The 26924-nt window shown below is 43.9% G+C and overlaps 1 protein-coding gene across 1 annotated transcript; it reads left to right on the top strand.

Annotated features, from left to right (window-relative positions):
• The first annotated feature begins 11494 nt into the window (after window positions 1-11494).
• Window positions 11495-22542, top strand: LOC134568289 (ankyrin repeat and SOCS box protein 9-like). Its single transcript, XM_063426748.1, has 5 exons — window positions 11495-11667; window positions 12782-12864; window positions 18232-18479; window positions 19318-19446; window positions 20576-22542. The coding sequence occupies exons 3-5, from the start codon at window positions 18366-18368 to the stop codon at window positions 20795-20797; spliced, it is 465 nt and encodes a 154-aa protein (XP_063282818.1). The 5' UTR covers window positions 11495-11667; window positions 12782-12864; window positions 18232-18365; the 3' UTR covers window positions 20798-22542.
• The last annotated feature ends 4382 nt before the right edge of the window (window positions 22543-26924 follow it).

The raw sequence follows: 26924 nt of genomic DNA, 5'->3' as shown, positions 1-26924 counted from the left end.
ATAAACTTGGTCAGACTGTATTACTGGGTACAACTATTAGCTAGGGGAGTTTCTTCAGTCTCCCTCCTTCTTCCCTTTTACCAACTCATCTTAGTTTCAGACCAGTTCACTAATGACAGAAACAGGCCATCATTGTGGAGAGGGTAACCCAACATGGGAGCCTGCTCTGCATGATCACACTGACCTTCCAACTGCATATATTTAAATACATCAGGTATGCCCAATGCACTTTTCAAGTATTCCTAGGGATAGGACACTGATTGGTTAGATCAGTAGCCCCCTGGAGTGGGTGTGCCATGCATAACAAAGAAGCAGGTAAATATGGAAAAAAAACATATTTGCCTGCTTCTTTTTAAAGCCAGCAGAGTGAGATAATAGTCTCATTAAAAGTTATATCTTTTAAATGAGACCGTTGTCTTAAAGTGTTGTGTATCCCTTTAACTTGAGTATTGGCATAGGACTGCCAGGATAGTGACAATGATATAATTATGAAGAAAGTGTTCCTATTGGGTTTGTTCCAGATGTCAAGTAGAAGTCCAATAAAGAGTGCAAATTACATTTATAGGAGTATTAGTTGGGGAACTTTAAAGGTACTGAGGCATGTGGTAAAACTAAAAAAAAATCAGAAGGGCACTATTGAAGTAAAAAATAAAGACAAAAATAATTTGAAAAAAAAGATACTTTAATAGACGAGAACCATGTATTGCACCTAGATAGTGGCCACTATAGAAAACTAAAGCTGGCTGGCTTAAGTAAAACCAGTATCACAGTGCAATGATTATACTAACAACAACAACTAATCAGAGCAAGACAAGGAAGCGTCAGTAACACTGGCCTTTTGTTTGATCTATGTATATTTTATAAATGTATCTTATTAAAAACTCTAGTGTTAGAGGTAGGATAATCATGTTTTCTTCTGACATACAGCTCATCCAACAAAAGAGTATGATTGACCATAACTGTAAGTCAGTTTTTATTTTGGTAGCAATCATTAGATAATTCTATCAATCGTATAAATTAGCTAAATATGTGTGAATTATTTAGCACAAATTACTTTATTTGTGAATTAATTTAGAATTATTTTGTTTTCATTACTATATGTTACTAATATGGAAGACACCAACGTCTTAAAGCTTTTTAGGGGGGGAAGCTAGAACAGTATTGTTTATAAAAAGAATGGGGGCTGGCAGATATTAAGAGCTTAGTGGCTTGTGGTTTGGGGAGCCATAGCCACTCGTGGGAGTTGTAGCTTCCACTGTTGAACTGGACGGGGGGTTAGATCGGTATGTTTGGTCCAGTGGGCTTAGATGAAACTGGGCATGTCGTGCTACATTTTAAAGAACTAGTGGACTAAAGGACATAGCTTACCATTTTATTACTCCACCCCACACTACACAGGTTAGAGCAAGGAGTAGTGTCCATTCACTGGGCTCCTACCCACTTGTTAATTCTCTTAAAGATGGAGGAAGAGGTAGGGGCAATTTTCAAGGCCAAATCCAGGTATTGATTTCCCTTTTACCCTCAAAATGCAGGTTGGAATAAGAGGAGTGAGCTAGTAATCATCAACAAGCTTGTTTCTTTTTGCTTGCTTTAAAATTGTTTTATATTAGTGTGTATTATGGCAAACATTTCATTTCCTACTGTGTCCTTGATTTTATATTTTTGGATAAGTTTTTTTTAAATAATGTTATATTTTTTTTTACATATATTTTTAAATACAAAAAACACATTATAAATGTTCAGGTGAGTGAAACCAGGGGCCTGCACTCACCTGAACATGCATAAATGGGGTGCTGCTGAGGGCCAATTTATACGATACACAAGATCCAGCGCACTCACTCATCCACTAAACAGCAACTTCAAAGCTCACAGATTTTATTAGTTGGTTTTTTTTTGCGGGGGGGGGGGGGGGGTTAAAAATAGTAGGGGTTTAGTTACAGTATATGACTAAAAAAAATTTTGCCTTATGGGTACTGACTACTTTGTCTCTGTATATTTGCTATGCCTGAAACTTCTTGATATTGGGCGGAGCTACCGCAGTCAAGAAATGTCAATCCCCCCAGTCATCACAAGGGATGGTTGCAGTGAATTGACTCTCTCAATGGAAATCACTGGATCCTCTATAGACCTCAATGCAGTACTCTTGTGCATGTGCAAGAGTACAGTTGTGACGTCGACTCCTGGTGCTGAAAGAAGATGGTGGTGCCTGCGAGGGACAGGTTCAGGTAAGTAAATCTCGCCTTTACCTTAAAGCCCCAGCCACTGGACCAGTAGCAGCAATGTCACCATCGGAGTCCTTGCAAATTCTGCAAAGTCCTCAGACGGTGACAGTACCACTTTAATGTAGCATTGTCTGTTGTATTTTATATGAATGTTATATTGTTTTGTTATATTTGAATGTCGTGGTTTTTTTTACTGTATACATTTGTACTGAATTTTTCAACAGAAGATATACAAACAATAGCAACTTTGCAAAAACTATAAGTCATGTCATCAGTAGACACAGAACATGCTCAACATACATATAAATGCAATTCCTAAATTATGGAAAAGCATTGGCAACAAAAGGGGGACCTGAATGTAATGGGTTGGTCTAGTAGGACTCATGAGTGAGGGAGAGGCGTGTCAAGAAGTGCCTGAGGAGGAGTGCTCATACCTTGCCCACACAGCACAACTTTTTAGATCACCTGTGACATATTTTCTGGACTTGTCCAGTTGTTCACCCATTTTGAGTCCACATTCAAATCTTAATAGAAGTTACTGTGGTAGGTCTCACTAGAAAACTACCTATTGGACATACTCCTAGACACACAGTTGAGGCCAGCAAAAACCCTTATTATGCATATTTTAATTTCAGCTTAGCTAAGTATAGCTTCTGCTTGGAGAAGTTTTACAAGATGACTCATGTCTCATCAAATACATACTTATTCACTGATCAGCCACAATATGAAAACCACTGACAGCTGAAGTGAATAACAGTGATTATATTGTTACATTATATTGTTACAATGGCACCTGTCAAAGATTGTGATATATTAGGCAACAAGTGAACAGTAAGTTCTTGAATTTCATGTGTTGGAAACAAAAAGAAAATGCCAGATAGTGATGGCTAGACGACTGGGTCAGAGGATCTCCAAAACAGCAAGCTTTGTGGGGTGTTCCCGATGTGCTGTGTTTAGTACCTACCAAAAAGTGGTGCAAGGAAGGATAACTGTTAAACCGGCATCATGGTTGCCCAAGAATCGTTGATGTGCATGGGGAGTGAATGCAAGACTTTCTAGTCTGCTCACACAGAAAGGTACTGTATCCCAAATTGCTGAAAGAGTTAATGCTGGCCATGATAGAAAGGTGTCAGAATACACAGTGCATCAGAGTTTGCTACTTATGGGGCTGCGTAGCCGCACACCGTCAAGAGTGCCTATGATGACCCCTGTACACCCAGGGCCGGCGCGTCCATAAGGCGGCACAGCCGCCTTAGGGCGCACCGGCTCTGGGGGCGCAAAATTCCAGTGACCGGTAGGAGGGAAGTGCTCCCTCCTGCCTGGTCACCTCCTGGATCCCCGGAGCGGTGCGGTGTGCGGCTGAACTGGATTGGGAGGCGGCGAGGGAGCTCTGATCTCTCTGACAGGCTCCCTCGTGCGCCTTTTGCTGATGCAGCGGGAGCCGGAATATGATGTCATATTCCGGCTCCCGCGGCATCAGAAAACAGCCTGCGAGGGAGCAGATCAGAGAGATCAGAGCTCCCTCGCCGCCTCCTAATCCAGTTCAGCCGCACGCCTCCCAGCAGCCCCACTGGACCACCAATGAGAGACCCACGCCAGCTCTCCAGGTAGGGAGGCTGGGTGGGAAATTTAAATTTAATTTAGATTATTAATTACTGTGTGTATGTGTGTGTGCATGTGAGTGTGTGTGTGTGTGTGTGTGTGAGTGTGTATGTCAGTGTGTATGTGAGTTTGTGTGTGTCTGTCAGTGTGTGTGCATGTGAGTATGTGTGTCTGTCAGTGTGTGTGTCTGTGTGTGTGCATGTGAGTATGTGTGTCTGTCAGTGTGTGTGTAAGTGTGTCTATGAGTTTGTGTGTGAGTGAGTGTGTCTGTCAGTGTGTGCAGAGGCGGCTCTAGACTTTATGAGGCCTTAGGCGAAACGCAAACATGAGGCCCCACTAACAAAAAAGTGTCACATATACACATTGATGCACTGTCTACCTGTGTATGTGCCTGAGAGTGTGTCTGACAGAGAGTATCCTTGTGTGTGCGAATGTATGTCTCTGTGAGCATGTTTGTGTTTTTGTCTGAGACCCTATGTGTATGGGGTAGCTGATGGTAAGAGGGAGCAGGGGGTGTGATGTTGAAAGGGAGCGGGGGGGTTGATGGTGATGTGAGAGGGAGCGGGGGGGTGATGGTAATGTGAGAGGGAGCGGGGGTGATGGTAATGTGAGAGGGAGCGGGGGTGATGTTAATGTAAGTGTGGGGGGGTAATGAGAGTGGGGGGGCTAATGTGAGAGTGGGGGGGGTAATGTGAGAGTGAGAGGGGGTAATGTGAGAGTGGGGGGGCTAATGTGAGAGTGGGGGGGCTAATGTGAGAGTGAGAGAGGGTAATGTGAGAGTGAGAGAGGGTAATGTGAGAGTGAGAGGGGGTAATGAGAGAGTGAGAGGGGGTAATGTGAGAAGGAGGGGGTGATGGTGAGTGGGGGGAGGCTGAGGGTGGTGATGCTGAGGGTGGTGGGGGTTAATGCTGAGGGTGGTGAGGAGTGATGCTGAGGGTGACGGTGGTGGGGGGGTGATGGTGACGGTGGTGGGGGGTGTAGCTGAGGGTGGTGGGGGTGAGGCTGAGGGTGGTGGGGGGTTAGGGTGAGGGGTGATGGTGAGGGTGGTGGGGGGTGGTGGTGGTGGGGGGTGATGGTGGTGGGGGGTGAGGCTGAGGGTGGTGATGGTGGGTGATGGTGGTGGGTGAGGCTGAGGGTGGTGGGGGGGTGATGGTGACGGTGGTGGGGGGTGAAGCTGATGGTGGTGGTGGGTGTAGCTGAGGGTGGTGGGGGTGAGGCTGAGGGTGGTGGGGGTGATGGTGGGGAGGGGTGATGGTGAGGGTGGTGGGGGGGATGGTGGTGGGTGGTGAGGCTGAGGGTGGTGATGGGGGGTGAGGCTGAGGGTGGTGTGATGGTGGTGGGGGTTAGGCTGAGGGTGGTGGGGGTGAGGCTGAGGGGGATGATGCTGAGGGGGGGTGAGGGGGTGATGCTGAGGGTGGTGGGGGGAGTGATGCTGAGGGTGGTGATGTTGAGGGTGGTGGTGGGTGGTGAAGCTGAGGGTGGTGAGGGGTGATGCTGAGGGTGGTGGGAAGTGAGGCTGAGGGTGGTGGGGAGGGTTATGGGGGATGGTGAGGCTGAGGATGGTGAGGCTGAGGGTGAAGGGGTAATGGTAATGGTGAGGGTGGTGGGGGTGAGGCTGAGGGTGGGGAGGGGTGATGGTGAGGGTGGTGGGGGTGCAGCTGAGGGTGGTGAGGGGTGATGGTGACAGTGGTGGGGGGTGATGGTGACGGTGCGGTGGTGGGGGGTGGGGGTGATGGTGAGGGTGGGGAGGGGTGATGGTGGTGGGGGTGAAGCTGAGGGTTGTGGGGGGTGATGGTGACGGTGGTGGGGGGTGATGGTGACGGTGGTGGGGGGTGTAGCTGAGGGTGGTGGGGGTGAGGCTGAGGGTGGTGGGGGGTGATGGTGGGAAGGGGTGATGGTGAGGGTGGTGAGGGGTGATGGTGGTAGGGGGTGATGGTAGTGGGGGTGAGGCTGAATGTGGTGATGTGATGGTGGTGGGGGGTGAGGCTGAGGGTGGTGGGGGTGATGGTGGTGGGTGGTGGGGGTGAGGCTGAGGGTGGTGGGGGTGATGGTGGGGAGGGGTGATGGTGAGGGTGGGGCTGAGGGTGGTGGGGGGGTGATGGTGGGTGGTGGTGGGGGTGAGGCTGAGGGTGGTGGGGGTGATGGTGGTAGGGGGTGATGGTAGTGGGGGTGAGGCTGAATGTGGTGATGGTGATGGTGGTGGGGGGGTGAAGCTGATGGTGGTGGGTGTAGCTGATGGTGGTGGGGGTGAGGCTGAGGGTGGTGGGGGTGATGGTGGGGAGGGGTGATGGTGAGGGTGGTGGGGGGTGATGGTGGTGGGTGGTGAGGCTGAGGGTGGTGATGGTGGGTGATGGTGGTGGGGGTGAGGCTGAGGGTGGTGGGGGGTGATAGTGAGGGTGGGGAGGGGTGATGGTGGTGGGGGTGAGGCTGAGGGTGGGGTGATGGTGGTGGGGGTGAGGCTGAGGGTGGGGTGATGGTGGTGGGGGTGAGGCTGAGGGTGGTGGGGGTGAGGGTGGTGGGGGGTGAGGCTGAGGGTGGTGGGGTGGGGTGAAGCTGAGGGTGGGGGGGGTGATGGTGGTGGGGGGGGAGGCTGAGGGTGGTGGGGGTGATGGTGGTGGGGGGGGAGGCTGAGGGTGGTGGGAGTGATGGTGGGGGGGTGAGGCTGAGGGTGGTGGGGGTGATGGTGGTGGGGGGGGGGTGAAGCGGAGGGTGGGGGGGTGATGGTGGTGGGGGTGAGGCTGAGGGTGGTGGGGGTGATGGTGGTGGGGGGTGAAGCTGAGGGTGGTGGGGGTGATGGTGGTGGGGGGGTAATGCTGAGGGTGGTGGGGGTGATGGTGAGGGTGGGGAGGGGTGATGGTGGTGGGGGTGAGGCTGAGGGTGGGGTGATGGTGGTGGGGGTGATGGTGGTGGGGGTGAGGCTGAGGGTGGTGGGGGTGATGGTGGTGGTGGGGGGTGAGGCTGAGGGTGGTGGGGGGTGATGGTGGTGGGGGTGAGGCTGAGGGTGGTGGGGGGTGAAGCTGAAGGTGGGGGGTGATGGTGGTGGTGGGGGGTGAGGCTGAGGGTGGTGATGGTGGTGGGGGGTGAAGCGGAGGGTGGGGGGGTGGTGGTGGTGGGGGGGGTGAGGCTGAGGGTGGTGGGGGTGATGGTGGTGGGGGGTGAAGCTGAGGGTGGTGGGGGTGATGGTGGTGGTGGGGGGTGAGGCTGAGGGTGGTGGGGGTGATGGTGGTGAGGCTGAGGGTGGTGGGGGTGATGGTGGTGGGGAGTGAAGCTGAGGGTGGTGGGGGGTGATGGGGGTGTTGGGGGTGAAACTGAGGGTGGTGGGGGTCAGGCCGAGGGTGGTGGGGGTGATGGTGGTGGGGAGTGAAGCTGAGGGTGGTGGGGTGTGATGGGGAGGGAGAGCCTACCTTTCCCTGGTGGTCCAGTGGGCTCCCTGGTGGTCCGGTGGCCACTGCTCCCAGTCTGCAGCTCCGCAGAGCTGCAGACCGTGTATTCTCGCGAGATTTCAGAGCGTTGCCGTGGTAACCCGCGGCAACGCTCTGATTGCCCAATTCTCGCGAGTCACATGGTCTGCAGCTCTGCACACTGCGGAGCTGCAGACCAGTGTCTGCGGTGGCTGGCCTGGCAGCCAGGAGGGGCCTCGCACCCGGCGGCATACCGGGCAAGCCGCCGGGCCCCCTCCTGCTGTCAGGTCCTCGGTCACTGACCGAGGACCTGACACACTCTGCCAACAGGTGGTTTAGGTGGCCGCGAGGCCCCAGCCAGTGCGAGGCCTTAGGCGGCCGCCTAAACCGCCTAATTAGAGAGCCGCCTCTGAGTGTGTGTGTGTGTGCATGTGAGTATGTGTGTCTGTCAGTGTGTGTGTAAGTGTGTCTATGAGTTTGTGCGTGAGTGAGTGTGTCTGTCAGTGTGTGTGAGTGTGTATGTCAGTGTGTGTGTGTGCATGTGAGTATGTGTGTCTGTGAGTTTGTGTGTGTGTGTGTCTGTCATTGAGTGTGTGTGACTGTCAGTGTTTATACACCCCTGACCAGGGGTGTATTTGCCGCGAGGCAAACAAGGCATTTGCCTTGGGCGGCATTTTTCAGGGGGCGGCAAAAAAAGCCGCCCCCAAATGCCCAGGGCAAATGCCTTGTTAGCCTTGCGGCTAACAAGGCATGCTGGGCGGCCGGCGGGCTGCTGGGAAGTGCGGGTAGGTGGGCGGCCGGCGGGCTGCTGTGAAGTGCGGGTAGGTGGGCGGCCGGCGAGGGAGCACTTCCTCTGAGCGGTCTGCTCAGCTCCCTCGCGCGCCGCAGAGTGAGGCTGGGAGCCGGAATATGACGTCATATTCCGGCTCCGCCTCCCAGCATCACTCTGCGGCGCGCGAGGGAGCTGAGCAGACCGCTCAGAGGAAGTGCTCCCTCGCCGGCCGCCCACCTACCCGCACTTCCCAGCAGCCACTGGACCACCAGGGAGACAGATATCCCCCCCCCCAGCTTTCCCAAAGGTAAGGAGGCTGGGGGGGTTAAATAAAAAAAAAAAAATGTATTAAATATGTGAGTGATTGAGTGTGTTTGTATGTCTGTGTATGTCTGTTAGTGTGTGTGTGTATGTCTGTTAGTGTGTGTGTGTGTGTGTGTATGTCTGTAAGTGTATGTCTGTAAGTGTGTGTATGTCTGTTAGTGGGTCTGTGTGTGTGTCTGTTAGTTTGTGTGTGTGTTTGTGTGTGTGTATGTGTGTATGTCTGTTAGTGTGTGTATGTCTGTTAGTGTGTCTGTGTGTGTGTCTGTTAGTGTGTGTGTGTATGTCTGTATGTGTGTGTGTGTGTGTATGTCTGTATGTGTGTGTGTGTGTGTGTGTTAGTGTGTGTGTATGTCAGTGTGTGTGTCTGTAAGTGTGTGTCTGTTAGACTGTGTGTGTGTCTGTTAGACTGTGTGTGTGTCTGTTAGACTGTGTGTGTGTCTGCTAGTGAGTGTGTTTCTGTTACCTAGTGTATGCGTATTTGTCAGTGAATGTGTGTGTGTGTGTATTTAGAAGGCGGGTCGGGGGAAGGGTTCGGTGGGGGTGGCGTGGGTGGGAGGGGGGCGCCTGAGTTTTGTCCTGCCTAGGGCAGCACAAAACCAGGATACACCACTGCCCCTGACTGTAGCGTGGCCAAGCGGAGTGTACCATGGTACAGGAACTTCTGTTTCCTGTACCTGGCAGGACTGACAGGAAAAGCTCACTGTACCGGGATTCGCTCCGCTCAGCCACACTACAAGAAAGGTAGGAGGCACACCAGGAAGGGGAGGGGACCACTATGGGGGTGGGTGGCGCACCAAGGGACAGGGAGAGGAGGGGAGAAATACCCTTAGGTACAGGAAAAGGAGGGAGGGGGGGAAAGGAACACTAAGCGACAGGGAACAGAGGGGGGAGGGGAGAGGAACACTAAGGGACAGGGAAAGGAGGAGAGAGGGGAGAGGAACAGTAAGGGTCAGAGAAGGGAGGGGACCATTAAGGGACGGGGAGAGGGGCTGGATGTGAAAGAAACACACAGCGGGGCTTGAGAAGGAAAGAGACACACACAAAGGAGCTGGGAAGAGTAAAAGACACAAAAGGGCTGGGAGAAAAGGAGTCACACAAAGGGTCTGGGAGGAGTAAGACACACAAAATGTGGGAGGATGTAAGAGTAATGCAAAGAGGAGACATAGGAGACACACAAAGGCAAAAATAGGAGATAAAATACACTAAAGGGAGTCAGATATTTAAAGACGGGATAAGAAACACAAAAGGGAGGTTAAGAGGCACACAGGTGCAGATGTTTTTTGGGGGGCGGAAAAATGCATCTTCGCCTATGTACCCAAAATTCTTTGCACCGGCCCTGTGTACACCACCAAAAGTGCCTTCTATGGTGACGTGAGCATCATAACTGGAACATGGAGCAATAGGAGAAGGTTGCTTGATCTGATGAATCACATTTTCATTTAGATCAGATGGATGGCTGGGGGCGTGTGTCATTTAGCTGGGGGAAAGATGGGAAATAGTCAATTTTGTTCTCTGGGCAATGTTGTGCTGAGAAACCTTGAGTCTTGGCATTCACGTGGACACATACCACCTACCTAGAGATTCTTGCAGACCACGTACACCCCTTTAAGACAATAGCGTTCCCCGATGCCAGTGGCATCTTTCGGCAAGACAATGCACCCTGCCACACTGCAAAAATTGCTAAGGAATAGTTTTAGGAACATGACAAAGAGTTCAAGGTGTTTTCTTGGCCTCCAAATCCCCCAGATCTCAATCCGATTCAGCACCCGTGTGATGTGCTGGTTAACAAATACATGGATCTACCGCGCAACTTGTAAGACTTAAAGGTGACAAGGTGAAGAGTTACTACAGAGAGGTGTTTATACAAAGTCAAACTTTCAACCTTCTAAAAGTCAGTGAAAATCTGGTAAAACAATGAGTAAACTTGTTAGTTTATGTTCATGGTCAATACATTCTATTGAATATATATGAAATGGCAAAAATTAGGCTAAAACTTGTAGACCCACCTCAACGTCTCAGGTGTGGGAAATGTTGCTAAACTGACTTTCAGCAAGATGAGCAACTTGTGAAGTTCCCAAAGCTTTTTGCATTAAACTTGCTGTGTTACACAGTGACCTATGGAAATTTTTGTTTTGAAATATGTCAAGCTGTCCCTTTAAGTGAAATAATTGCAACATATTGAATCAATAAAACACTGATATTCCCTCTCCCACTGGCTCCACAGTATGATGACCAAAGGTAACTCTCATTCTAGAGTGAAGAGCATGTGTACTATATACATCATGAAATAAACTATGCCATGCAATGTACATATACCTTGTGTTTAAAAAAAGTTATTTGCAGTTATAACAAATAATTCCCCAAAATGCAACAAGTTAATCACAAGTAACTAAACAGCATCTACCTGGTAATTTTAATTTAATTGTGTTTTTCCCATTTGGAAATCCTACTGTAACTAAGAAAAAGCAGTATTTCTGTTTCTGTGTTAGTATCACACACCCCACCCTCTATTTCTAGATTGACTGGTTAGATACAGACTGGAGGTAGGTGCACACACACAGACAGACAGACAGATGGATACAAAGCTTCTCATTTTTCTCACCCCCACCCCAATTTGTATTTATTTATTTTATATATATAATATTTTAAGTGAAGCTGTGATTAATTCATCCTTTGCACTGCCCGTTTTATGAGGGCATTGTGCCAGCCTTTCAGTGAAAGCAAGCCTGCCCTCTCTTTGTATCAGGGAGAATCCCCATGGTGAGAGAGAGCTGGCTCCAGTCTCTCCCTGGCACACACTAGCAGGCAGGGCCGCGCATGCGCAGTGTCTGCTGATTCCAGCACCCTGGAGAGCGCCCACGGCAGAGGTAGAGGAAGGCAGGAGATAGCAGGGAGTAGCAATACACCGGCCTGGGCAGCTCACACCGCATTGCCAGCCACAGATCACAGCAAGGAGAGAGGACCCTGCTAATAACTACTGCACACATCAAGGTCTGAGCAGGGAATTGATTAGAGATCAGGACCCCTTTAGCAGCCTCCTTCCCTTCCACCGTTACACACACTCACACACACACAACACAGACACACACACACACTCCCCCCCCCCACACACACACACACAATAATCTGTGTCCAGTAATCCCTGAGCACCTACCACAGCCCTGTCTCATCCTTTCTATAGACATCAAGTGGACCTTGGAGCATGCTATCATCTGAAGAACAATAAGGGAATCTGTCTCAGCTGCTCTCATGATAGCGCCCCCTACATAGCTCACACAGAGCCCTGTACACAAGACTGCTGGGTGCCCCCCACCCCCAGCCATGAGAAAGGATCACGTCTACAAGGGTGAGACACTCATCTCTGTATCTTCAATGATAATGTACTGGGTTTTTGTATACGCAGCTCCATCCTATCAAGGCAGTAATATATCTTGACAAATATATGAGATATAGAGGGATGGGGGGAGGGGGCGGGGGGAGATTGTATTGATATATTCTTTGATTTCCTTGTAATTTACTTAAGACATAAATTCAGTGAGGGGTTGCTGCAGCCCCATTAAGACATGTATTGCAATAGTGATTATAATTTATTTAGCAAGTAGGGTTTGTTTTGTTTGCTGGTGTTGGTGGGTTTGTTTATAGGTTTTATAAGATCCTACCCATATTTGGTGTATATGTAGAGTATATGTATAGTTTAGAATACCCAATATCCTATTAAATGAAATTATTTTACATACATTGTAACAATACACTACTAATACCAATAATGCCACTAATAATCAGTAATTTATGAGAAATAATAGGTTAATTTTTCTTTTCTGCTGAAGGTCAGATAAGGCCAATCAGCATAATGACCTCTGGGCTTACAAGGCACAGTTCTAATAATGGTAAAACTGACAGAAACGTTCCATTGGTTTCCATGGTGACTGCTTCACTTTTAGAACTTTCTCCCACAATTGCTTTTTTATACAGAAACGCAATTGTAGCAGAAAATATTGACTAATTTGCATCACAATGTTCGTTTGGCCTGGAGGGAGCACCCATGAATCAGATATAAATATCTCAGGTCACCTAATGTATAGGAACACATCTAGTCTGTTAGGAGATTGCTTGGATGGCTTAGTTCATTAATCTACATTATCAAGTTTTTCTCCATAAATAGCTAAGGACTTCATCCATGAGAATTAATAACGGAAAATGTTGAGTGTATCAGCCAGTTGACTACAATGAACGCCAAAGGCATATTTAAATGTAGAACCTGTAAAGCACATCTCCCAAACCATCACTCCTACGAACGTTGATAAGAGGCGCAGAGGAATCGTTATCATGAACTGGTGGCCTCATCAAAATTATAGGCTTTGCACACTAGGGAGTCGATGTACCAAACATGATGCGTGTATTTTAAGTAAGCGTGCCTCTTGTGTGCTGTCTGTTTTACACCACTCTCCTCTCCAAACCAGATGGTGCTTGAAGATCGTTCCCCATGAAACAGATGGGTTTCTACATCAGCTCCTTATCTCGAGCTCCTTGCACCAAGACTCAGGTGAGACATTATCAAGTGGCCCCCAGCTACAACTACAAATGGACCGACATTCACTACGAGGCCAGCCGAGGAAATGTAGAAAAATTACGCCTCTTACTGACCACATCAGGTTTGTTAAACACCCTTTTTGATGCTTTATATAAAAAACATCATGCTGAAGCCAATGTTATTTTTATTAATGACTCACAAGCTGTAAATTAATTGTTGTTTTTCTTTAGCAAAATCAGATTAGGAATACCATGAGAATTTACTAAAATCTCCCAGTTTAACTAATGGAATATATATATATATATATATATATATATATATATATATATATATATATATTTGCTGTAAATGGATTCTCCTATTAGATTGTGAGCTTATTTGAGCTGGGCCCTCTTTATCTCATGTCTCTGTCAATACTAGTTGTTTTATATCTCCGATGTATAATTGTAAAGCACTGTGGAATATGTTTGCGCTATATAAATGCTAATAATAATGATATGGTTTAACATGAAAAAGATATTCAGAGGTAAATGCACAGCAGTTTTATGGTATTGGGGGCCCAGATATGTTAAAGATATATAGTATATAGTATAACCTCCATTAAATAGACTACATGTTCAGGAAGTGTGTTTATAAATGCGTTCTAACTGTGCATTTTTGAGAAATAAATATCAGCCTTGTTCAAATAGCATTGTATGTTTTTACTCTGACTATATATTCAATTATGAGGAGTTTATTCATTAAACAGTAAGTTGTGCAGGGTGTAGGTTCACTTGCCAAGGTGAAAGATGAACCTCTTAGGTGACCCCCTTTGTTTCATTAGAGTTATTGCCTGTTACCTGACAGCAGCAAGGCGAATTGTTAGCATAGCACTCACCTAAAAGGTTTGCCTTGAAATTACCAGGTGAGCTTACACTTTAATGGCCATTGCAGTGCTAAAAACCATTGAAATATTCATTTACGTAAGGATTTGGGATAGTTTGTAAGTAACTTTTGTGACGGTAGTAATCAGTATCACCGTCTAGTATTCCTTTTCCCAATAGCAGAATAACTCCAATAATCCGCAGGAGCAAATATCGCTGGTATCACCAAATAATCCACACATGAGCCAAAGCTTAATGCTGGAACAAAACTGTTTTACTGGCACACAGGACACACAATTTATACAATACAAAACTCCTTCTCTGGGCCAGGCTAGATAATTGGGTTTGAGCAGCATGCTAAACTCAATTATCTACTGGCCAGAAAAGTTACAGTTTTACAATTTTTTAAAACAATACTTTCCAGATCCCATATCAATATAAATTACATCCCTGGGTAGCTGATGGTCTGGGAAGCAACATACTTAAATTTCACGAAAATCTGTTCGGTAGTTTTCGTGTCGCGTCGTGTGGAAGTTTGACCGGCTCACCGCGTGTTGGTATCCGATTTAGAGTTCCATGAAATTGGGGCTAAGAGCCGGTCTCCGTTTGTATCAATTTACACAAAAACTACCATGGTTAGAATGCAGAGAGTTCGTGGAAAGTGCTCCCCTCATTCGGTACTTTGAATTTCCCGAACGCCGTTCATGTCAAGTTCGTGGAAATAAGTCAGACGGGACTTCCATGGGGGACCGGGTCATGCTGGAGGGCCATGCCGAAAATAGTTCCAGGGGCTCGACGCCTAAGTCCCGCTGACCGGCCGTTCGGGAGTTTAAGATGGCCGCCATTCATTGTTCTCGCCACGTGTTCGGGTCCCGAAATGGCGGCCACCCAGAAGCACTCAATTAACTTGTGGTTTCACAAGATTCTAAGTTCTAATTGCTACCCAGGGTGGTCCTCGTTCGGTAAAATAGCTATTTTACCGAACAAGGGTTTTTGACGAATAGAAAGTAACGAATGAACTAGTAATAAAAGTAATAAATCCAACAAATACAGTAGCAGGGAGGGAAATAACCGAATGCATGGAGGGTGATTCTTCACAACTTTTTTTGTGAGGTTTTTTGTGGTTTTTTTTTTATATATATATTAGGACTGATTACTATTATATACATAATATTATAGACATTTGTCCACACAAGAGCAGTGGGAGTTTCAGGATTTTTAGGAAACCTTAAAATGAAAACATTTACAGAGTTACTCACTAAAAGGTAATTCGGTATTTGTTGGAATGGACAAAATCTAGTGAAATTAACCAAATTTCGGTCTAACTGATTTTGTAGCATTAGTTTGTGAGTATTTGGAGAGTCAGTAATAAATTACATTTGAAGCATTCAGGCCTTGATTTCCAGCATTCGGTCAAGATTTCAGGCACCTGGAGGATTTTGGCCAGTTGAAATCCGGGCCAAATTCAGGGTCTGTGTTACAAAATCCAGCCATTGTTTAATTCCACGGTTTTGCCCCATTTGTTAAAGGGCCATTTAGACATTAGTGAACAACCCCGTTAGATCCCTATTTAATAAGCAGGGAGATGCAGTGAGATGAGAACTCTCCCAATTGAATTTTTTTTTTTTTTTTAAAGAAATCTTTAAAAAAAAATCCCAACTTCGCAAATTTGCATGCCTGTTTCAATTAAACACATCTCACTGTAATTCAGTTGTACATTTACATACAATATATCTGTGTCTCCCTCAATGCTATGATAAAGGCCCTCATTTAATTAAATGCTTAAAAAACACTCCAGGTATAATCAGATTATACATTTAGCAATAGAAAAATAAAAATAAAGAATACACCAACTACTTTTACAGTCACTGTATTTGCTGCAAATCCCCAAAGTTTGCGTCTAAAGTCAATGCTCACCTAACCAGAAAGTGACTGCTGCTCAGCTAGCCTTCTACAATACTGGTACTGCTTTGCTAATCACATTAGCAGTCTTATGTCGGCGCAACAAGGGTTTAAGCAACTTGTAGTACAACTGACAACTTTCTACTGTAGAAGCAAACAGTCGTATCAATGGTACAGATTCCAGTGGGACTTTTCATGTCCTGTTCTGCTAGCCTAACTAAGTCCCATGGTGTCTTTTAGGGACACAAGAGAACTCCCAACAAGTATAGTGCCAGAGCATCTTAAGATGCCTTGCGCTATGCTTAGGGCACTAGGACCATGCAGAGACCACTGAAACAGTGCTCCCTGCAGGGTCTGCACTAAGTGAGTTGGCATGGATGATTGGCAGGCAGCCTGACTAGGCTGGTCTGTCAATTCTGTGGGTGGACCCGTTACCTTTTCGAGGGAGGACCTACCCCTATAGGTGGAGCCAGTGACACGAATCGCATCACTGGCCACCCCAATTTTGCCTAACCCACTGGCATCTCGCTATTTTGTGAAACCAGCAGAACTACAACTATCTGAAACCTAATTGATGACATAATGTACAGCTGTATTTTTTGAGGGAAAAAATAAATCATAACTTTGAGCAGAAAGGCTGGGTTTATTAAGCAAAGTAACTGTTTTTTTTAAAAAATCCTAAAGAGTATTACGGACAACATACCCACCCAACATAACTAACTGTAATTTAATCTACCTAATATGTGTGGATGATCAGAATTACAATTAAATTTACTTTTATGCCATTGACACTTATGCAAGAAGTGAGTTATATAAAACATAAATGCAGCTTAGATTTATTTGAATTTTGTTTTTTACTTGGGTCCAGGTTTGTAAATGAAATACCTCTATTCCTTTTAAACTAACGTACATCTCAATATAATATAATATATGTAAACATATCAACAGCTTGCGAGATCAGTGATGTCAAAGGAGAAGTTTACTTCCTTATTTGCTGTCCATCATATGCTCAATTTTGTGTCTTGTATCCATGTGCTAAGCACACAATTCAGAGTCGTTGCTTACCTACCTACCTGGACTGGTTGATCACAGCATCACACAACTTGGTTTACCATTTTTATTTTTAAATATACATACCACAACTGCTATCAGCTTATCACATGTGATGAGATGAACGGTGGTCACGGATGTCTTAACACATGGACACACTGTACAACATGTTTTATTATGTTTAAACAATGATTTTGTTGAGGGTATCAATAAATATAAGCTTAATTTAATTAATAATATGCATTATTATTCCTGTTTGTGGTTGTATAGGTAGGGCCCCAGTACATTGTTAAAACAGCCCTGACGCAGTAGGGACTAAGCTCCATATTTCATAAACTTAGAAGGTTATGGGATGAGGAAGAAAGAAGCATAAACCATAATGGGAGACTCTGGGTTGGTGAGCCTGTTCCTGCTCAGGGTAGGGCGACATTTTAACTTTATAATTTATTTTATAATTCATTAATATGCAGGGTGACCTCTGCATTTGGATCTATGCACATTCCTAAGCACATTGTCAAGAGATTTTTATTGTTTCTTTAAATAATAACACATATTTGTACACTCTAATATTTATAGTTACAGTATTTGGTTAGTGTTTACTTAGGTTAAGAGGTGCCTGTGAGGGAAACGTAGACCACAAGACATCTAATTTGGGAATTCCGTAAACACATTGCAAGAGGCTCCATGATCTATATTAAGAAAAGAGCTACCCTCAGTTTAGAGTGGGGTCCTAGCAACAAATATACTAACTGTTATGCAAAATAAAAAACAGAAGGTCAGTGCTAATTAACACAATTAACTGTTACCCTCCCCTATGTCCATATCACAGGTCCCCCCTTACTTTTCCCTACGTATGTCCTTGAAAGGAGCCCTGGTCATTGACAGTTTGGGGATGCTTTGCCTCCTGTCTCTAACTGCTCCTGTGTTGCCTGTGCAGTGACAGTGCTTGGAGAAGCAAGACAGACATTTCTTAGTTTAACTTTTCTGAATATTATACCTTTAGATTAGCCTATGACTATCCATCTAGTGAGTTCAGACAGCAGCCCACTGGAGGTAGCTTCCCATTAAGACCTTCGATTTTCTAAGATCTTCACATTTGACATCATCATGCACGCATTGATGATGCTGAACGCAGATAAGGCTTCTCACAGAGCTGCATGGGATATCACTGAGTACTAGCTAAAAGAACCTCCTGAGCAGGTTTTAATATCATTAATACAACATAGATACCAGCAGAGCAATTATAGTCACAATGATCACAAAACCTTTTTTTTTTTACAAGGCCCCAGCAGCACCATGTGCACTCTAATTGTTTTTGAAGGTGCTTGGAGTTTATTTGTCAGTGTGATGTCAATGCTTCTTGACATTATTCTACAAAGCAATAAATGAAATGATACTGGGAGTTTGGGGAAGAGGAGTTAACAGTGGAAAGGGAAACATAATTGTTATGCCCCTAGTGTTCCGATGACTGGTTACAACTGTAAGCCATACATTCTCTGTAGAAATGGCTCTGATACAGAAAGGAGTTTTTGTTTTGCTCAATTTATTACTATATTTTTTTTAGGTTACAGGTCTTTGGACACGTACTTTAAATATTGCTGGTCTAATTGTGTTCTAGACAAAGAGCTGGTTGACCGGAAGGATTATTATGGAAAAACCCCTTTATATTGGGCAGCCTATAAAGGTCAAAGGGTTTCAATGGAGTTGTTGCTTCAACATGGGGCAAACGTGAACAGCTGTTGTAAGCACGGCGGAACCCCGTTACATGCTGCCATAGGGTTATTTCCAGAGTGTGCCCTGTTACTGATACAGGTAAGTTAAATCCACATCCGATTCATTTTATTGACTTGTCAATTTATTCTCACTAATTGAACCAATAGGTGGATGACTGCATTTGTTTCTATGTACTGTATATAGTCTTCATATTTTGTCATCAGTTGTGGTTAAAAAAAATGTGGTTAAAGTATAGTCTAAAATGAAACCCATTTCAAAATATGATCCTTTTCTTACAGACTCAATTCGGCAGAAAACTGTGTTGACATTATATTGAACTCTTTTTCTTAAATGTTATTGTTTAATTAGTGTTTTGTGCTTATGCAATCAAACATTGGACGTACATACATGTTTTAAAAAAAAAAAAAATTAGTTCCCTTATACAAATTTAAACTCGGTGTTACCATACAGATTACCAGTATACCCTTCACTAACCCACTTGCAATGTTTGATTTTTCATGTAACTAAGGTGCAAGCTTTTCCCACATAACCTTTAAATGGTCAATGTCTGCATTGTAAAGTAACCAGGGAAAAGTTGCTGAATCAGAGGTTTGGTGATTTTCCTGAGGTTTAATTGCTGGTGGGCAGCCAAAGGTTCAAAACCCAAGTCTCTCCAAGTAAGGCTTGCAGATTTTTTTTATACATTCTTAAGTTGATTATTCTTATTTGCAACATTGGAGTTATTAACCAAGTTTTGATCGTTCAATGTATCTACACCTTAAAGTGGTTTGCTTGCTTGCTTGCTTGCTTGCTTGCTTGTTTATATTGTTGTAGCACAGTATAGCTTGTGATGTTACTCTTGCCAGCCATGTGTATCTTAGCTGAAAAAAAATTGGAGAGAGAAATAAAGGATAACCATGTGTGTTTTTGTTCCAAGCATGGTGCTGATATTAACCTCCATGATAACTGGGGAGTAACTCCAATGTACTTGGCGGCTTGTAGTGGACAAATGGAGTGTATTCGACTCTTGGTTCAGGCTGGAGCTGAAATTACTTATAAGAACAAGGTAAGAAGTGGATGTTCCTCTAGTTGGCATCATATGTTATGATCAGTGTCTACTATATCAGTCTCATATAGACCAGTGACAAGACAGTAAAAATATTTTCCTGTATTATTTCACATTTGATCACAACAAATCACACCATGTGAGAAATCTGTACAATCCTTTATATTCCTTACAGTATGCATGAACGTTTGCAGAACGTCTAAGGGACATACTAGAGGCACACCTAGACAAATGGTCCAATTAAGTAGTGGTAGGAACATAAACACACAAATCCTAGACTAAATCCAAACTCAAGCACCACAGGTTTCTTTTAGTGGCCACAATTTAATTTAATATTGAATATAGAAGATAATCCAGGCACTCCAATGAATTCCAAAATAGAGGCACATTTTTATTGGAACAAGAAACCAAAAAGCAACGTTTCGACCCCTAAAACTTGACAAACTTGACAAAGGCCCTTAGGGGTCGAAACTTTGCTTTTTGGTTTCTTGTTCCAATAAAGATTTGCCTCTATTTTGGAATTCATTGGAGTGCCTGTATTATCTTCTATATACAATACTACAATTGGTCCTTTTTGGTATTGGGACTTATCCATGGAGCACCCTGAATCCCATGACTTAGGAATGAGTGCACTTCCACCACCTATACATACAATTTAATTTAATAACACAACCTCGGCAACAGATGCATGCTTGGCCAGCCTCTACCTTAAATAAAAATGGAAGATGGAGAGATTACTCTGATATTGTGGTATCATGGCGGGCTCCAGCTGAAAAGCTATGTGAAAGTGTATGATATAAACTGAAACAATAATTACATACACCTTGAAACAAAAATAAACTTCATGTTGTCCTAATCAGGACTCCACATCCTTACATATCTTATTTTCATTAATATGTATTATTACTAATTATTATTACGAATATTTATTATTGGGGTCATATCTTTTTGAGCAATTCTGGTGTAAAGTTCAATGTGGTGAATTCTGTTTGGAAACCAATAGAATGATACTGTTGATGTCTTCACTTCTGGAACTTTGTACCAGAATTCCTCTTTATATTTGGATCTATGCACTTGATGATTTTTTTAACCTGTAGCTCAATATTACAAATTGTGCTTTACATTACAGAAAACAGGACTACCACCCAAGCGCCTTGCTTCGCAGGTGGCATTCATTGCGTGGATTGAGTCGTTTTCCCATCAGCCTCGCTCATTAAAACACCTGAGTCGTTTAAAGATACGCTCCACTATGGGCCCCCAAAGGCTAAGAACCATTAGGACCTTTAACTTGCCACAATCACTCAAGTGCTACCTTATGTTTGAGGATCTAGTACTGCAAGAAGGTCTTTAGCGTTGATAGTGGCTAAACGCACTTTACAGATATGCTGTATTGGCATAATATGCACCCCAGTACAGCAACTCCATGCAGCAATGCAGTGACTTTTCACACCTCTGTAAAGAACAAATTGAATTATTTGAAAACAAAATGGGAACACCTGAAACCTGCAAAACTATAAAAAGAAGTCAGAGATTCTCTCAAATCAGAGGAATTTTTGAAGAATATCTCTCCTCACTGAGCTTCCATTGAATACCACGTCAAAAAGGCCAGCTAACACAGTCAATGCCAAGGGTTAAAGGGGACATTTTCCACCAGTGGTATAAATATATATTATATCATCTCCGTTTACAATCTGGAGTCCATAATATATCAATATATTTCTATTTTTTAAGCTGAACCACTGTAGGGAACAAAAGTGCTAAGACACGGACTAGAGACTTAACAATTCTGTTAAACAAAACAAAGCCCATAGGAAGTCCTTCAGCTGATGTGGAACTACAAGATCTATAGTGCTTTGCCAACCACAAGACTGGAAAACTATCATGGACGTTTTAGTTCCACAACAGCTGGACTGCTGCCTAAGCTCACCCCAAACGTGGATTTATGATATATTATTAATTACTAGCAAAATATGTATCTGGAATATTTGTAAGAACTTTGTTCCTCCCCTCAAAGCCTGTAGTAAAGAACATCCGTAACTCATCAACTCATAACATGTTCCTTTCTTGACCAGTTTAACTGAACCCATTACATGCGGAACAGGGCAAGGGGTGAGTTCTTTCACAAACACTTCATATAGAATTTGGCACATAATATAAATAAAGCAAAGCATAACATTTTCCTTAGTAGACTTTAAACCAATTTTCAATTAGGTTCCATCTTGATATCAAAGAACTTCAGATATTATGGATGGGGTCTGCAGTTTCCTCTCTTCAAATGATAATGTAGCAACTGTTGTTTCTGTTTTGGGTCCTGAAAGTTGTTTTTGGCCTGTCTTTGTTGAAAGGTCTTCTTATAGAATTCTAAGCATTTTTGATATTCCAAAGGCTAAACCATTGGCTACAAGGAAAAACACTGTCAGTCTTTTCCAGGTTGTGCTATTTATTGGGATATTTTTTTTCAAAAGTTTCAAAGACACATTTAATGCCATAAAAGCTTTTGTTGTTGATATGATGTTGCACTTCAAAACACACTTATTTTTGTCAGAATAGGCTATAGAAAGATGACCATTAATGAAACTGATGGCCTAGGCATCCCGTGGACGTTAAAATGTTTTATGACTTCTCCAACACAACTCTTAAACAATGGCGTAAATTAACATGTTTGTTATCTAAGTGACTTATCTAAATGCAGTTCAGAACAAAAAGATTTACATGTTTCGAATAAGTAGAAAATGCTGAATGTAACCATTTGAATGCAAGGAGTGTGGAAATATATTGGCCATATTTTGCAAGCTAATGCTGGCGCAATAAGCATAATGATCAAATTAGTTTCTATGGTAATTGTTCAAATTTTAACATATATGGACCAATGTGTTACTCGTTCCTCTGGTGATCTAATGGCTAAGCTGCAAATAATCTGTTTAAGAAATAATTCAAACTATAGTTTTTTGAATGCATATTTCTGTTCTTATAGAAACAGAATTATAACTGCCACTTGTTCCAGCAGGTGACATAATGGTTTTGGTTTAATATGTGACACAATGTTTTGTGACTTTTTTTTTTTTTTTTTTTAAATAAACATAATTATTAATATCTCTCCATGTTTCTCTTTAATAAAGGACTTTCAACTAAGTAAAGTGTCCTCACACAAATATAATCATCTGAAATGTGCAAAGATAGAAAGGGTGATATGTAACCCCTTAACCCCTTAAGGACACATGACATGTGTGACATGTCATGATTCCCTTTTATTCCAGAAGTTTGGTCCTTAAGGGGTTAAGGACCAAACTTCTGGAATAAAAGAGAATCATGACATGTCACACATGTCATGTGTCCTTAAGGGGTTAATAGTTCAAATTTGAATTCTCTTTTTTTATTTTCTGTATCATTTGGGATCACCGTCATACACAGTAAAGAACTGATGTTCTTGACTTTATAACAAGACAGAAACACCCTTCTGTTACTCTGAGACTTTAAGGCATTTTTAAGGAAGCAGAAAATAAGTAAATATGGCTGATATGAAAAATGTACAAACCCTCCAAATGGCGATCTGGGGGTATACCTGATGTATTTGATCGACAAGTAGTGTGTTAGTAGCCTGCTTAGCAAATTAATATTTAATAATGAATACACATTTCAGCTATTTTATTTAGATTTTTAGGAAAGTAAATGCCGCATATCTATATTAGTGTCATCATCTACAATAAATAAATAATGATTGACCTGAAAACATGTTCCTGACAAGGATGACGAGTTCCCCGGGAGAAGAGAGCTGCACCTAGAAATACTTCTGTAAAAGCTGTGATTGCAGAAAATGTATTTTTTTTTATTAAAGGAGCACACTAGGCAGTTCAGCTTGCTGAAATTGACACTTTTATAATTGAACCATAATACTCTTTCTGACTGTCAATCAGAGACCAACAAAGTTCTTCTTAGTAGTAATTTATCTTTGTGTAGGGTAGGGCTGTATATTTATGCTAATCCCTTGACTAACAACTATTAAAGTGAGACGGGCTAAATAGAGTTAGTTTTATAGAAGAGGGTTGGTGGCTGAGGTCGTTTTTTTTTTTACTATTTTATAGGATCATAGGACTTTGGATCCGCTGGCCTTTTCCTTTTTGGCAGACAACAGGGCCTCCTCTGGCATATCATTATATTACCCTCCACCCTACCACCCCCTGGGATGAATTAAGGGGTAAGGGCCACCTGTCAGGCCCATGTCCAGTTTTGTTCCCCCTTTACCACCCAGCACATGCAGTGTAGGACGTGGGGACGCCATATGCTGGGCTACACATTTTAAAATAATTTATGTAATGATACAGACACGAGAGTCAGTTCCCATGTGTTTTTTAACACTGCTAGCAGTGCCAAAGCTGCAAACAGCAGCTGCAACTTGTGAGTTGCTTCATGTTTTTTTCAACATTGTTCAAAGCACTCTACTTACATTGAGAAATTAGATATGGAGTTATGCTTGTAAACTAGCCCATGGGCTATACTAGTAAACAACACAGATCTTTTCAAAGACTTACAAGACAAACCTGAGTTTGCAGCTATAGGGTTGTATTAAGAAAACAGAATAGCGTAGCATTTGCGTTTCCTCACTTGTGTTTAAAAAGACTGAGCGCAGAAAATAGTTATATTTTCTTTTATACTTGGGAGTTGGTTCTCCAAACATGGAATTGTAGACAGCTGACAAGGGAATTGCAAATTTCAGAACAAAATAAATAAGCTGGAAATTAAGATTAAAAAAGTTAAAGGGTTAGAGGCGGAGCCTAAAGCTTGAACTGAACGGACGCTACTCTTCCAAGCTCCTGCCAATTAATAATAAATCCGGCGTAATCGCTGCAAGCAGAGTCCTGCAGTTACGCCAGATTACTCCCCTCACCAGCCCAGCATTATAGGCGGTGTCCAGATGCCCTTCTTGTTCCCACAAACAAGCAGAAAAGTACACCGCACAATGGGGAAAGGTTGTCAAAACACACAGGACGTGTGGCATACTACAGTTTAGCATATATTTTGTTAATATATCTTTTGTTGTTAAGTTTAATAAATGGAAAAAACCTTGACGGGTAACTAGACAAGCCTACTACTAATGTTAAGCTGGATATGCTATGGGTTGTCAAATGTTTCACAGTGTTTAAATATGTCCGAGGCTTGTACCCTCACAACGCCAGAGAGCACACTGCTGTGATACAATGGGCCGAAAATCCCAGAAAGCCCAAGCCAGCCCTTCCAAAAACTTCCAAGATATAGGAGTTCTGCTACAGTGCCCCGCGGCTTACAAAATGGTGGCCCCGCCAGAGCACGATACTAGCTCCTGCAGCTCGGATTCGGACTCCAGTGATCATGTGGAGCATGCAAACCAGAAAACAGCCACCACGGTTCCTGCTGATCCAGATGCTCAGACCCCAGCCAGTAAACTGGACATAAAAAAAACCTGCTGCCGGAATTAAAGCAAATGTCAGCGGCTTATATGGACTTAATGAGAACTAAAGTCCATGCGGTGACCGCTCGAGTCCAGGCCTCAGAGGAGGACATCTCGGATGTACAGTAGGAGGTACAAGGACTAAGGGAAACTGTATTGCAGTTACAAGTCTCACATTCTGGTGACCCGGCTAGACCTAGCAGATGACCGGAACCGCTGCAAATATCAGGAACATACCACTCACCCTGTCTAGGCTATATTAAGATGCTACGTCCATGCTGTATCTCACCTTTATGCTATGTTTTGTTTTAAGTTTCATTTTCATATGTGCCTAGTGAGATATATCTTACCTCTTTAGATTAAGGATTTTAGTTTAATCTTGCTTATTCTCATTAACAAAATGTTTTCACAAATGTTATACTATGCCTGATGCTCAGTTTGCACCAGCTGTTGTGGCAGTGCAACCCTGCTTGTTTAACCTACGCACAAATAAAATAAAGAATTAAAAAAAAAAAAAAAGTTAAAGGGTTACTTCAAACACCATGGGCACTTTTCTCTTTGAAATGCTTCGCATACCGAGATTAACCCCTTAGCTGCTGGAGGTGTAACTTCACCTCCGCCAGAACCATTAGCCAGCCCAGAACAACATTGTTTGCAAATCTGGTGTCTGACGCCAGCACGCACACCACGTTTGTGTTGCCTCTGTCCTCCCCTAAGTTTGTTCACCCTACAATCCATCTACCTTCAGTGAAGGAGAGTGACGTCAGGCATGGAAGATCGGGCTGCAGGAAGATTGTGGACAATGATGGATAATGATGGAGCAGAGTTTAATTTTTTTTTTTTTTATTCTTTATTTTTGTTATGCAAAAAAGATCACAAATTGGCTTGCACTGCTACAACAGCATGTGTGAGCCCACAATTGGTAAACATTTGAAAACAGGCATATAGCAGGTGAGGAACATTGCACATTGTTTTTTTGTAAATATAACCTTAGCTAGGTAGCGGAGCATACCTGGACATCAATTTAAGTAATGGTATCGAGTGCCAGAGGTGTATCAATGCCGTGGGCGGGACATTACTATAATGAAAATAGAGACCAAAGCAGGTCTAGTATTGGATGTCCTGTAGGAAAACCTATATTGAGAGACAGTGGATCCTAAGCTACGTCTGCTCCTTGTCGTGTGAAGTTGAGTATTCTATTGGGGCCCTATGAGTTTCATCCCAGTAGTTTGCATGTCTCGTGGGATATTTGACTTATTTGACAGTTTCCCAGTGTGGACTTTGAGCTAAAAGCGGGATTGTTATGAAGACACCTATCTGCAGGTGATTTGGTGCCCTACCGGGCGGTGGATGAGTAAATTCTCCTATTGGTACCCTCGCGGGGATATGGTGGGGGGGGGGGGGAAGGTTTGTGTAGGCCAGTTGGGATATACTAGGTCTGAGAGTTGTGAGCGGACTAGTACAGGAGTATATTCAGGGTAGTGTGATAAGTAGTCGGTGAGGACATGGTGATAGTTACTGGTGCCTCATTGCCGTGTAGAGACGGCGGTGTGTTTAGAAAACATAAAACATTTAAAATATAACACGAAAACATTAATGCTGAGGAACGAGAGAGAGTTCTCATAAAAGCCTGGCAGGCAGCAAACAGTCCAGCACCTCAGTTGGACATCTATGCGGATAAACCATCTCCGGCTTGGGCTTCACGGTGGCGGTCAGGTCGGCATCGCATTCCGGGTCGGTCTTGGAGTAAAGTCCGCAATGTTTGCAGGGTTTATGTGGAGCAGAGTCCCGCTTGCCCCATTCTGGGGGGTGGTAAGACTAATTGACTGCAGGTGCGCTTCCAATTCTTGTAGGCTCCGTGCCTTGTAGGTATTCCCCCCATGGGTGAAGATCAGTGCTCGAGGGGTGCCCCATCGGTATGCTATGTTCTTGGTGCGGAGGTGTTGAAGCTGTGGCTGTAGTGATTTCCTCCAGGATAGGGTACTTTTGGTAACGTCTGGAAAGACTAGGAGCGTGGCTCCTTCAAAGGTTAAGGGGGTTTTCCCTCTTATCG

The sequence above is a fragment of the Pelobates fuscus genome, chromosome 7 (genome assembly GCF_036172605.1).
Source record: "Pelobates fuscus isolate aPelFus1 chromosome 7, aPelFus1.pri, whole genome shotgun sequence".
NCBI classification, from domain to species: Eukaryota; Metazoa; Chordata; class Amphibia; order Anura; family Pelobatidae; genus Pelobates; species Pelobates fuscus.
This window is presented reverse-complemented; position numbering and strand designations above follow the sequence as displayed.

Excerpts from the sequence above, each read along its gene's own strand:
- LOC134568289 (XM_063426748.1), top strand. The coding sequence starts at position 18,366 with ATGGAGTTGTTGCTTCAACATGGGGCAAACGTGAACAGCTGTTGTAAG. Across the intron at positions 18,480-19,317 it reads GTGCCCTGTTACTGATACAG|CATGGTGCTGATATTAACCT; the intron begins GTAAGTTAAATC and ends TTTTGTTCCAAG. Across the intron at positions 19,447-20,575 it reads AAATTACTTATAAGAACAAG|AAAACAGGACTACCACCCAA; the intron begins GTAAGAAGTGGA and ends TTTACATTACAG.